This window comes from Diospyros lotus, chromosome 12 (assembly GCF_014633365.1).
Source record: "Diospyros lotus cultivar Yz01 chromosome 12, ASM1463336v1, whole genome shotgun sequence".
Taxonomy (NCBI): Eukaryota; Viridiplantae; Streptophyta; class Magnoliopsida; order Ericales; family Ebenaceae; genus Diospyros; species Diospyros lotus.
In genome coordinates, this window is record NC_068349.1 from 16,806,040 (window position 1) to 16,818,526 (window position 12,487).

The window sequence follows — 12,487 nt, forward strand, 5'->3', positions numbered from 1 at the left end:
TGCATAGAATTTTGGGTGGCGTTTTTCTATCATCACATAAGATAGTAATTAAGATACTTAACAACAAGTCTATATTTATATGTCTCACAATATATTATAGGGTAAAATGTACCTAAATTTGTTATGATTTAAAAATATTTTTATTAGTTATGTGATTTAGTTTTTTTTTTTTGGGGGGGGGGGGGGGGCAAAGACATGCTCTTCATTATCAATTAAACTCGATATGTAAATAATTCTTAATAAATTTAAAATAAAATACCTTAAAAGAATTATGAGCATTAAAAGTGGGCTGTTTTGGATAAAATCTGTGGAAACGGAATGATATAAATATGAAGAAATTTTAATTGATTTGTAGCATAGAAAAGGGAATTTTCCGTAGTTAAAAGATCACTTTCAGACGATAAACTAATTAATAATCAATGGCCGATAAGATATATTGATTGGATTGGATGGCCACGCCTCGTGTCCCAGCCGACCGTTGGCCCTTGCCTCCCTCCCTCCTCCTACTTTTCCAGAGGATCTCTGAAATGACTATACTGCCCTCTCCTTCTAAATAAAGCTAAGGGATATTTATGTCATTTGGCACGTACATGATGACGATGGCAAGCAAATCTACCAATGGCCAGCAATTATTTATATCTTTTAACCCAATACTAAGAGAATAGCCAACAGAAACAGAAGCTTCTCCTTCAACTTTTTTTTTTTTTTAATAATTTTCTGTCTTCTCTCTTTTGAATAAGAAAATTAAAAATAAATATTACGAGTCATCTTTCTCACTGAGCTCAACTGTTACAGAGAGAAACAGAGAGAGAGAGAGAGAGAGAGAGAGAGAGAGAGGGCGCCGCCTACCGCTTCAGATCTGTTGGCTTTATCCTCTCTCTCAGCTCATTCTTAAATTCATTCACCATCCCTCTATGCAACGCCTCGCCGACTCGATCCTTCGCTGAGTTGGCTCGCGCTGATCACTGTTACAACTCACTCCCGTCTCCAATCTCCTTGCTCTCTCGTCCTCCTGTGTGCCTGTTTCGAGGCTTTCCTGCTCAGAGCTCGAATCGGATTGCCTTGCATTTCGGGAACCTTGATGATTTGATCTCCGCTTTGTAATGCTGATTTCCCCGTAGACTCCGCCGGAGCTCCGGCGAATTCGGGGAATTGAGGCCTGGATGAGAAGATGTTCAGGTCGGCGCGATGGTGGAGCGAGAAGAACAGGATCAAAGCTGTTTTCAAGTTGCAGTTCCATGCAACTCAGGTGCCTTCGATTTCCATTGCTTAAATTCGGTCGAAGTGGTCTTGTTTGTTTGTTTGTTTGTTTGTGTGTGTTATTTCTGGCAATCAATGAAACTCCTGTTGTCAGTTTAAATTCTTTGATATTGGTGGCGTTTGAGAGTTAAAGACATGGTTTGAGGCATTGTGACTGGGAAATCGGAAATTTAGCCCGTTTGTTTCTTGAGAAAGATGGAAAGAAAGTATAATTTTTTAATATTCTTGCATTTACTTCAGCTTTCAACGATAAGTGAAATTACATCGCCTCCCAAGTATACAAAGAAATTTCGCAATGCATTCTAGATCCCTGAAACTGGAGATTGATGGCTAGTACTTCATTATGCTATATATCACGCATTTTCTTGGTAACCAAACACTGATTTTAGGGATCATGGTTTTGTGTATTAAGGTGTCCGAGGTGGGAGGGGATTCATTGATAATGTCCTTGGTTCCTGCGGACGTTGGAAAGCCAACTGTGAGATTGGAGAAAGCACCAATTCGAGATGGAAGCTGTTTCTGGGAGAATCCTGTCCACGAAACAGTGAAGTTCTTTCGGGAGCCGAAGACGGGGAAGATTCACGAGAAAATTTACACCTTGGTCATATCGACTGTATGAAAAAATTTCAAATCTGTGAATTTCCACTCTCTGTTTTCTAACGCAGTTACTTGTCTCAAATCATTTAATTCTTTATTGCATTCTTGTAGGGATCATCAAAATCTGGTATTGTTGGAGAAGTTTCAATTGATTTTGCTAGCTATGCTGAGTCCTTCAAGCTTTCCTCTGTTTCTCTTCCCCTTAAGAATGCAAAAATTGATGCTGTTTTGCATGTTAGCTCTCTCTCTCTTTCTCTCTCTCCCTCCCCCCCCCCCCCCGGGCGCTGACAACAATGCACTATTTATGTTTGTCAGAAATAATAAATTTCTTTCTAGTTCAAATGTATAGTCTCGTGGAGTAGGCTGCTTCTTGCCAATTTTCGTTAATATTCGCAATGTTTAGGGAAGTCAATAATGTAGTCTAGTGGCTCTGGAGTTTCCTCATATGTTATTTACCAACAAAATAAAGCTTTCCGATGTGTTTATTTTCTTCTCTTTTGGAATAGGTTTCCATTCAAAGGATGCAGGAAAATATTGATCAAAGGTGAATATAACTCAAAATATTGTTCTTTCTTCATCGTTATTAAAGATTTCGACTTTCTGTTGAGCATTAACTTTGTTTCTGTTTTGCAGAGAGGCTGAGGCAGCTGAGGAAATTGAAAATGCAAAAAATAGTTTGAAGGGTAGAAGCTTGAAGATACAATTAAGCATTGATGATGCCGACGAAAGCATACAAAGCAATTCTAGTGAAGTAAGGTCTCATCCCATCTACAAAGACTGGAAACTGTCTTCTTAAATACAATTACTGATCTTTGTGGCTAGTTTGTTAACGTAATTGAAGATCCAAATCTCATATATGAAAATTTGTTTCCACTATTTTTCTTTCCAGAATAATTTGCAGGACAATGATTTTTTGTGTTTACAGGATGGATCCATCAATAAAACAAGTTCAGACGTTGCTGAGTTGAAAGAAGTTCAGGCATCTAATGGATCTGATCTTACAACGTCAAGTTCGGATGGCAGCTCCGGGCTTGACACCCCCAGAGTATATGGACTTGAGAATAATGTTCACCAGGATTCGACAAGCTTCTTACCATCTGTTATTCATGATACAGTGACTCAGCGAAGTTCAGATTTTTCTTCGAAAATCCATGAAGGCCACCATAGATCACAATGGGAGTGGTTAGGAGGTTCTTCTACTGAAATAAGTACAGATGATTCACTAAACAGTCCCAGGGATGCTCTTTCGCCAGAAAAGTCTGGAGAGGCTTCAGAAGTTGAGATTGAAAAGCTCAGATCTCAACTTGCTGCTTTGTCTAGGCAAGCCGAAGTATCAGAGTTGGAAGTACAGACTCTAAGAAAGCAGATTGTAAAGGAGAGCAAAAGGGCGCAGGATCTCTCCAGAGAAGTTGTTACCCTGAAAGAGGAGAGAGACGACCTCAGGGATGAATGTGAAAAACTCAAGGCCTTCCACAAACGTATGGATGAGGCAAAAGTTAAAAGTAAGCTGCAAATTGAGAGAGGCGACCCTTGTGCGCTTCTTGTAGAGCTCAGAGAAGAACTAAATTACGAGAAGGATCTTAATTCCAATCTTCAGTTACAACTTCAAAAGATACAAGAATCAAATTCAGAGTTGATTCTTGCCGTGCGTGACCTAGATGAAATGCTGGAGCAGAAGAGTAGGGAAATACTTAACCTTTCCAGCAGATCTGCAACTGGCGAGAATGCCGGAGAGGTATGGGAAACGAAATCCAAATCTGAAACAGAAGATGAAGAGGAAAAAGCCCTGGAGAAGCTTGTTAAGGTGCATAGTGACTCCAAGGAAGCACACATGCTGGAGCAAAAGGTTAAGGATCTTAATAGCGAGTTAGAGGTATACAGGAGGGAGAAAGATGAACTAGAGGTGCAGATGGAGCAGCTTTCTCTTGATTATGAGATCTTGAAGCAGGAAAACCATGATCTTTCATATAAACTGGAACAAAGTCAACTGCAAGAACAACTTAAGCTGCAGTACGAGTGTTCCTCTTCTTATGCTACTATTAATGAACTGGAAACCCAAATTGAATACTTGGAAAGTGAACTGAATAAGCAGTCGAATGAATACTCGGACTCTTTGGCCACCATATCTAAACTTGAAACGCGTGTCAGGAGTTTGGAGGAAGAACTGGAGAAGCAAGCACAAGGATTTGAAGCTGATCTGGATATTCTTATGCGGGCAAAAGTAGAGCAGGAACAGAGAGCTATAAAAGCAGAGGAAACCTTCATAAAGATGCGATGGCAAAACGCTAAAACAGCAGAGAGGCTTCAGGAGGAATTTAAAAGGCTGTCACTGCAAATGTCATCTACTTTTGAAGCAAATGAGAAGCTGGCTACCAAAGCATTGACAGAAGCCAGCGAACTCCGCCTGCAGAAGAGTCTTTTAGAACAATTGCTTCAGAAAGAAAACGAAGAACTCCAGTCAGTTCGGAACCAATATGAAGCAGAATTGCATGAGCTTTCCAACCAAATAAGCTTTAAGGCCAATCAGATAGAAGAGATGCAGTCAGAAATTGAACACAAGTCCAAACAGCTTGAACATGAAAAGATGCATGCTGAAGAAAGTCAGAAGATTCTCTCGCAGGAGATACTAGTGCTGAGATCAGAGATTGGAAGGCTCAAAACGGAGAATATTAAGCTTTCTGTTGAAGAGGAGCAGAGAGAAAAATTGGAAGGTGAACTGGAAAGAAAGAATACATCAATTAAGGAAGCTGAACTCCTATTTCAAAGAGGACACGCAGAAAGGAGAGAGATGGAAAGTGTGATTGCTTCGTTGAGGAAGGAAGCAGAGAAGTCAACAGAGGAACTAAACGCTATGAGGAGTTTAAAGGATGAAAATGAATCAAAAATTGAAAGTCTGCACTTGGAATTAGCGACTGTAAAATCTCACTACAACAAATTGAAGCAATTGACATCTGAGGAGGAATTTGAGAAAGAGAAGCTGAGGAAGCAAGTATCTCTGTTAAAAGGTGATCTAAAGAAGAAGGAGGATGCATTGAGCAGTTTAGAGAAGAAGCTGAAGGATACTAACAGCCGGTCAACAGTCTTGGATAGAGCTAAAACAACTTCAAGAAACATTAGATCAGCTTATGTCCCTTCTGGTCCTAAAGAGATTGCAAATCTGAAGGATAAAATAATCATGCTTGAGGTAAATTTCAACTTCCTGTGGTATATTAATAACCAAGTTTCAATCTGCTGGTTGCGATTAATGATAAATCAGGTGTAGAAATTACTGATATTACTGGCTGAAAGATAATAATTTTGTTGAATAAACAACTGCCTTTTGCCATTGGCAGATTACATTTAACGTGTTTACAATCCCATGTCACTCGTTCAATCATTTAAAAAATCAGTAGGATTTGAAACCATTTGCTCTATCTATTAATCAAGACATCTGCAGAAACGGTGATGCTTTGTGCACCGACTGAAAATGAATGAATGTTTGCATAACCAGGGTCAGATCAAGCTGAAGCAAGCTGCTCTTGAAACCTCGACAAACTCATTTGTACAAAAGGAGAAAGATCTTCAGAACAAAATTGAAGAATTGGAAAAAAGATTGGAAGAAATCTGTCTTAACAGTGCCAAACTTGCTGAAGCCCAAAAGGTTAGCATCTTTGTAGATTGAGTGATGTAATGAGATCATTAACTGTGCATTTGTTAATGTAGCACACGGTTTCTGGTCCATGATTAAGCATGTTCTAATTGGGACTCTTTTCTCACGATTGAACAATGGCATCTTCCTTCTCAGAGCAATGCAGCAATAACATGAGCAATTGTTTGTCATGCAGGTGGCTACCTATTCCGAGGAAGAGATTGGAGCATCTGCTTCAAATGCCAGAGACCAACCGAATTTTGATGAATTACTAAATGAAATGGAATCACTGAAGGAGAGGAACAGATCAATGGAAGGTGAGCTAAAAGAAATGCAAGACCGATATTCGGAGATAAGTCTCAAGTTTGCAGAGGTAGAAGGTGAGAGGCAACAGCTCATAATGACTCTGCGCAACCTTAAGAATGCAAAAAAGAGATAACAAAATTTGCCCCCAAAACTGGAAGCTTGAACTGGCCATAGACGACGAAGCTGCCGGCTGTCTCTCCCCATACTTCCAGCTTACACAGCCCACCCACCAGAATCTTCCCCACAAATATAATATGTACATTAGTACCACGTTTTTTTTTTTCTTCAGATATATTTGCTTTATCAGAATATAGTTTTCCTGTGAAGGTAGCATTGCCCAGAAAAAGAGAGAAAGGAAGGAAAAAGAAAAGAGGAAAAAAAAAAAAAAATCATGTGCATCGACGTATGTGGAATCCAGGTTTTTTTTTTTTTGTAATCCCATTTATATAGTTTGTCCAGATAATTGTGATACTGCTACTGCTTTTGTATACATTCAATTTATCTGACTGGAATTTAATACAAGTTAGCTTTCTTGTTCTTGCTAGCTGCTTCATCTGCGTGACTGAAATCACCCTCAAATATTGTCAAATATTCTCATGTTGTGTTTGAAAAGAGTCATTTGGCTTTGTCATTTGAAATTTGGCATTCTGATTTCATTGTTTGGGTAGCTGTTGTAAGTATTTGGATTTAGGTGGAAAATTCATCTCTTTTTTTTTTTCGCTAATAAAAATACTATTTAAAGAATCAAGGAACTACGTCAGTATAGTCGCACAATTATATGATCTAATTTTCAAAGTAGAACCCAATTTTGAGAGAGAGAGAGAGAGAGAGAGAGAGAGAGGAGAGGAGAGCCCTAAAGAATTACCCTCTTAAAAAGAAATACCCACAAAAGAGTCCAACTCTTGCATGATTGCCACAAGAATGACTAATTATCAACCTTCTCACATGCAGCCAGCCCTATATGAATCCACATACTGTAAAGCATATGATATGAGCAACAACATCTTCAATAATTGCAGCCCTTCGTAAATGAAACCCCCAGCAGAAGAAGAAGTTGTAAAATAGGAAGTCTAACTGATAGCTTGAGACGTGCAAGTATTAACCTAAAGGACATTTACCTCCCCTCTATTTAAGTTGTAAAGGGTGTGTATATATTACTATCTTTTCAGGTTTTAACAAACTCTTTTCTTATGCTTGCACTAGTAAAAGAGGCCGCAGGAATAACATCAAAAGTATGTAGTAAATGCAGAAACTTGAGACAAAAAATTTACAGTAGAAGGAAGAAAATAACAATGTCAAAACAATAATTAAGTAAGTATCGTGGCCACCAATATACAAATGTAAACAGATTAGGATGACCACTAGTAACAAAGAAAATGGGTAAGGAAAGGTTTCAAAAAGGACAAAACAGAAATGGAGAGAGACAAAATAAGATTGCTTCAGCTTATGCACGAAGAACAAAATGGACAAGTTTATATAGGGTGTAAATTTATAACAAAAACGTACGTGGTTTGAATTTTGGTTTTAATATCAATTTTGTAACATAAAAATTTATTATACGACAGCTATATTTTTTAAGTAAAGAAACGTTCAAATCATGATAATGGTGGTGATGGATTTGTAACGAACCCAGTTACAAATCAATTTAAAAATTCAGTTATAGATTTGTAAAAATTATTTTTTGAAATACTGTTTAAACCCTTAATTTTACAACAGTAGTTATCAACAAACATTTGCTACGACTACAACATGGACGAAAGATCCCAAGATCTCCCCGAATATGACAATTAAGGTGTAACATTGTCTCACTATCATCCTCATTGCAAATTCCATAATCTATATAAGGGAGGGCAATTGATCTCCTAGAAGCTAAATTAGTTCTAGGTACAAATTCCATAAAATACCTTGCATAAAATAAGATTTATATATAAAAATGACTATATAACTAGAATTGATGTAACCCAACCTCACACAATAAAATAAACGCATGATATGTGTAGGATGCACCTTGGTTTGAGGCTAAGGATTTCGTTGAACCAACATAAATAATGTCGTCTTAAGTGGATTTGGTGTCGAAGCATTTTAGGGAAAATGATCTCCAACTCCAAGCCAGATCTAACTTAGTTGAATAGCTTGGCTTCTTTTGTGAGATATTAAAGTAGTAATAATTTAAAAGTACTTGGGGATGACCGTCCTTGCATAGTCTTCGGAGCTCATGTTCCTAATTACGTTAGAGGAGATAAATCACAGGTTAGGTCTTTGGCCCTTACACAGGGCAAGAATCAAACTCATAATCCACCAGATTGACACCGACATATTATTTATCCAACCGCTCAACGTATGCCCTAGGGGCGTAATTTAAAAGTCCTCACCTCTAGCTATAATTGCTCGAGTATGTTGCTTTTTGAATTTGAAGATTTTGTTCAAAAATCAAGTCTGTAATGTGATTGATAGTCTTTTAACTTACAGCCTTCTCACAGAAAGTATGGCTGATGGAATACCACAAGCGATGTATATTAATTTAAAGGCTAGGTTAGGACCCCTCAACCATATAGAAAATTGAATCAGTTGTTATCTATCAAAAACTAACTCCCACAACTTGCGTCCTTTTAGAGTGAGTGGGTTTACCTAACAACATTTAAAAATTAAGTGGACCTTAAACAAATAAGTCATTATTAAGTCTCCAATAAAGAGACATATTTTACATTCTCTCACTTAGTCCACATGAAAGAGTTAGATAAATCTTTATGAGCGACATTTATTTACTTTAATGGCCAAAATACTTTATTGTCACTTAAATGCAAACATCATGAGTATGATTCATATAAAAGATTGCAAAACATGAATCGTGGCAGTCCTAGTCTACATTTGAGTATTTCCTTCCAAGCATTACAATGTATGGGAAGGTTTATTTGAGTATTAAGATACTTGATAACTTCTTATAAGAATGAATAACTTATAAGAACTTCTTATAAGTTATTCAGAATCCTAATTTATTGATCTAAATAGATCAAACTTTATTCATGACAATAACAATATGTATACAAAATAAAAGTCATGTCATTGCTGGAAAAAAGGTCTTGAAATAATTACAAGCCAGAGAATTACATAACTAAAATGACGCAATGTTGGTATTTTATGAAGAAAAAAGAAAAGGGAATGAAAAAATACCAAAGGAAAAAGTCATATATTTTATTCAATCGTAAACTTCAATTTATACAGCTAAAATGTAAATTGAAATGAGCATAAAGTGGAGAATAATATGGCATAATATCCCGCCAAAACAACTAACAAACAATATCAGATATTTGCTAATTTATTGATTATAGATAATTCTAATTTATTTTGACTTCTTCAAACCACATCAGCAGCTACTAAGTCAAAATTCAACACTTCTCCTTGACTTTGAAGCTGCAAATGTAAATTTTAAATTTTGGTATGTCTTGGATATAGCATATGGGCATTTTTTGATTTTATAGTTATGAGGCATAGGTATGGTTATGATTTTTTTTTAATAGAGTTAAAATAACTCCTCCTTCTCCTGTTGGTCAGCAGCAGCTCTAGCTTCTCCTTCTTGTTGTTGTGATCTGCAACATCCATTTAAATGTAGAAGGATTCCTCATCTCTTCTAGCAAATATGGATAAACCATCTTCTGCACAATTGGATCTTCCATCATTTTTTCCAAAGCTTCCACTGACAAACCATAACTTTTTTTCCGGGCTAATTAACGATGAACCCTGAGAAATACCAACCTCAGATGCAGAAGCAGTTCCATTCTGAGAAACTTGGTCCACAACCTCAACATTCTTTGATAATTCTAACGCAGTTGTTTCCTCAAAACCTCTAAAAGAACTTTTTTGTAATGTTTCTTCAAGAGAAACATCTACAAACGCATATTTCTTTGGGTCCTCCATTTTTGGTTCACTCAATCTCACAGGTCCCTCAAGAAGAAGGGCTCTGATACCATTTGTTGGTATTTTATGAAGAAAGAAGAAAAGGGAATGAAAAAATACCAAAGGAAAAAGTCATATATTTTATTCAATCGTAAACTTCAATTTATACAGCTAAAATGTAAACTGAAATGAGCATAAAGTGGAGAATAATATGACATAATATCCAGCCAAAATAACTAACAAACAATATCAGATATTTGCTAATTTATTGATTATGGATAATCCTAATTTATTTTGACTTCTTCAAACAACATCACGCAACAAGTCCCATATGATCAACATGATCCTTAAAACACTTTAGCCGACAAACCTTATAGTCATAGGATCAACAATCATTAGCTCAATACTGATATGCTCAACAATAATTTCTTGCTTCTTGACATTTTATAAGTATTTTATGTCAATGTGCTTACTTTAACTTCCACTTTTGTTATTCTTAGAAGAGAAAACTGTGGCCGAATTATCACAAAATATCTTCATTGGCCTAGCAATACTATCGACAATACGAAGGCCAAAAATAAAATTCCTCGACCATAATGCTTGTGATGTTGTTTCATAGCATACAATAGACTTTGCTTCCAATGTAGATGATGCAACAATACTTTGTTTTAAGCTTCTCCAAGATACAATGCTCCCAACAAGAAAGAAAATGTATCATGAAGTAGACTTTCAAGTATTTGTGCATCCACCTAAGCTTAAATCTAAATATCTAATCACCTATAAATGATCGGAATGTGCGTAAGTCAGGTGAATCCTTGGTGCCTTGCAAATACCTCATAACCCTTTTGGCGAGTTTCCAATTTTGTATGCCTATCTTACTTTGGACCCTACCTTACATCCTTACTACAAATCTAATATCAAGCCTAGTGCAAACCTATTTATACATGATGCTTCCAACTGCAAAAGCATAAGGAATGTTTTTCATTTACTTCCATTTCAATTCAGTCTAGGAACATTGATTTAGATAAAAATTTCTCCCATTTAACAATGGTGCAACAATAGGTGAACAATTTTTCATTCCAAATCTTTCCAAAACTCTTTCAATGTTGGTTTTTTGAGATAGTCCTAATATCTTTTGAGCTCTATCTTTATGAATCCCTAAGCCAATGACGTAAGAGGCTTCACCCATATCCTTCATATCAAGGTTTTGGGAAAGGAATGGCTTTGTCTCAAGCAAAAACCTTGAATCATTGCTTGCAAGTAAAATATTATCTACATACAGGACTAAGAAAATGTATTTACTCCCACTAACTTTAAGGTATATGCATTAGTCAATAATGTTCTTTGTAAAACCATATGAAGAACAACATCTTGAAATTTCATATACCACTAACAAGAGACTTGTTTTAGCTCATATATAGATTTTCATAGCTTGCAATCAAGATGGCTCCCCTATTCACTTTGAAAACCTTTGGGCTAACACATGTATACTTCTTCCTCAAGATTTTCATTCAAAAAATCCGTTTTCACATCCATTTTGTGTAACTCCAAATCAAAATGAGCCACTAATACCATGATTATCCTAAGTGAATCCTTCTTTGAAACCAAAGAAAAAGTTTTATGATAATCATAGCCTTCTCTTTGAGTAAAATCTTTGACAACAAGTCTAGTTTTATATTGTTCAATATTACCAAATGAGTCTTGTTTGGTCTTATAGACCCATTCACATCTCATAGCTGAGGCCCCTTTTGGTAGTTCAACGAGATCCATTCTTTGTTTTTAGCCACTGATTCCATCTCTTCTTTCATGACATCATATAACAAAGTGAAATTTTCTCTATTCATGGCTTGTGAAAATGAAGATGGATCTTCCTTGGATCCAATATCAAATTCGGACTCTTGAAAGTATACAACAAATTCACTAGAAATTGCTGGCCTTCTAGCTCTTGTGGACCTTCTTATTCCACTGTTTCTAGAGCAGTGGTTTTTGTTTTAATGGTTTCTTGATGAGGAATTTGTTCGTTTGGTGGTGGTTCTTGAGTTGATTATTGTTGGGCAAAACCCAAAAGATTGCCTTGAGAACCAATCAACTCTACTGTATTTAAGGGTATCGTAGATGATTCCTTTATTTCTATAAATTCCACCTTTCTAGGAAATTCAGTCCCACTGGGCTCCTCAGCCATGTTCTTCCAAAATCCCCTTCTTGCTTTCTTCCTTCTTTTTATTATGCTTTTTCCTTTTTTCTCCTCCATGGTGCAGTGCAACCATGCTATCATCTGATCTTTACCTGCATCCTCTGGTATGGTTGGAAGAGTAGAGCATCTGAAATTTAATGGACAGTAACTCGTTGAATTTTCTGAGATTAAAACTGAGAAATGACAAGTCTGCCCATGAATTGAGGTAGTAGCATAAACACTTGTAGATGTGCCTTCTATGTATAGCTAAGCCCAAAATTTTTGATAAAAGAGAGTTGCGTTGGGTACTCAATGCCAGCATAAGAGTCTTCGGTCCAAACCTCATAAACTGTAGACAAATGAACAGTCAGAAACTTAAAATTTATGTAGTAGATAGATAAGGCATGTAATTGTGGTTGTTCTCAAATAAGAGAGGCCACTTCAATGGCAATTAGAATTCATCTACTTTCTGCTCACTGCAAAACACACTGTTCCTGCAGAATGCCATGCCGCTGGCAATAGGAGCTATAAAAGTTTCAGGATAAGTTTCCAACCACCCTCAACTTGTCTATGGCAAAACAACTGGTTTCCAGAAGGTGATTGTGGGTGGCATGAGAGTTACAAGGGAA

At 36.6% G+C, this 12,487-nt stretch overlaps 1 protein-coding gene across 1 annotated transcript; it reads left to right on the top strand.

Moving 5' to 3' along the window:
* Window positions 1-721: 721 nt before the first annotated feature.
* LOC127787196 (uncharacterized) lies at window positions 722-6,335 on the top strand. The gene is made up of 8 exons (XM_052315121.1): window positions 722-1,249; window positions 1,673-1,873; window positions 1,969-2,091; window positions 2,364-2,401; window positions 2,491-2,608; window positions 2,783-5,041; window positions 5,348-5,497; window positions 5,682-6,335. The coding sequence occupies exons 1-8, from the start codon at window positions 1,172-1,174 to the stop codon at window positions 5,922-5,924; spliced, it is 3,210 nt and encodes a 1,069-aa protein (XP_052171081.1). The 5' UTR covers window positions 722-1,171; the 3' UTR covers window positions 5,925-6,335.
* The last annotated feature ends 6,152 nt before the right edge of the window (window positions 6,336-12,487 follow it).

Excerpts from the sequence above, each read along its gene's own strand:
- LOC127787196 (XM_052315121.1), top strand. The coding sequence starts at position 1,172 with ATGTTCAGGTCGGCGCGATGGTGGAGCGAGAAGAACAGGATCAAAGCT. Across the intron at positions 2,402-2,490 it reads CAGGAAAATATTGATCAAAG|AGAGGCTGAGGCAGCTGAGG; the intron begins GTGAATATAACT and ends TCTGTTTTGCAG. Across the intron at positions 5,042-5,347 it reads ATAAAATAATCATGCTTGAG|GGTCAGATCAAGCTGAAGCA; the intron begins GTAAATTTCAAC and ends TTGCATAACCAG.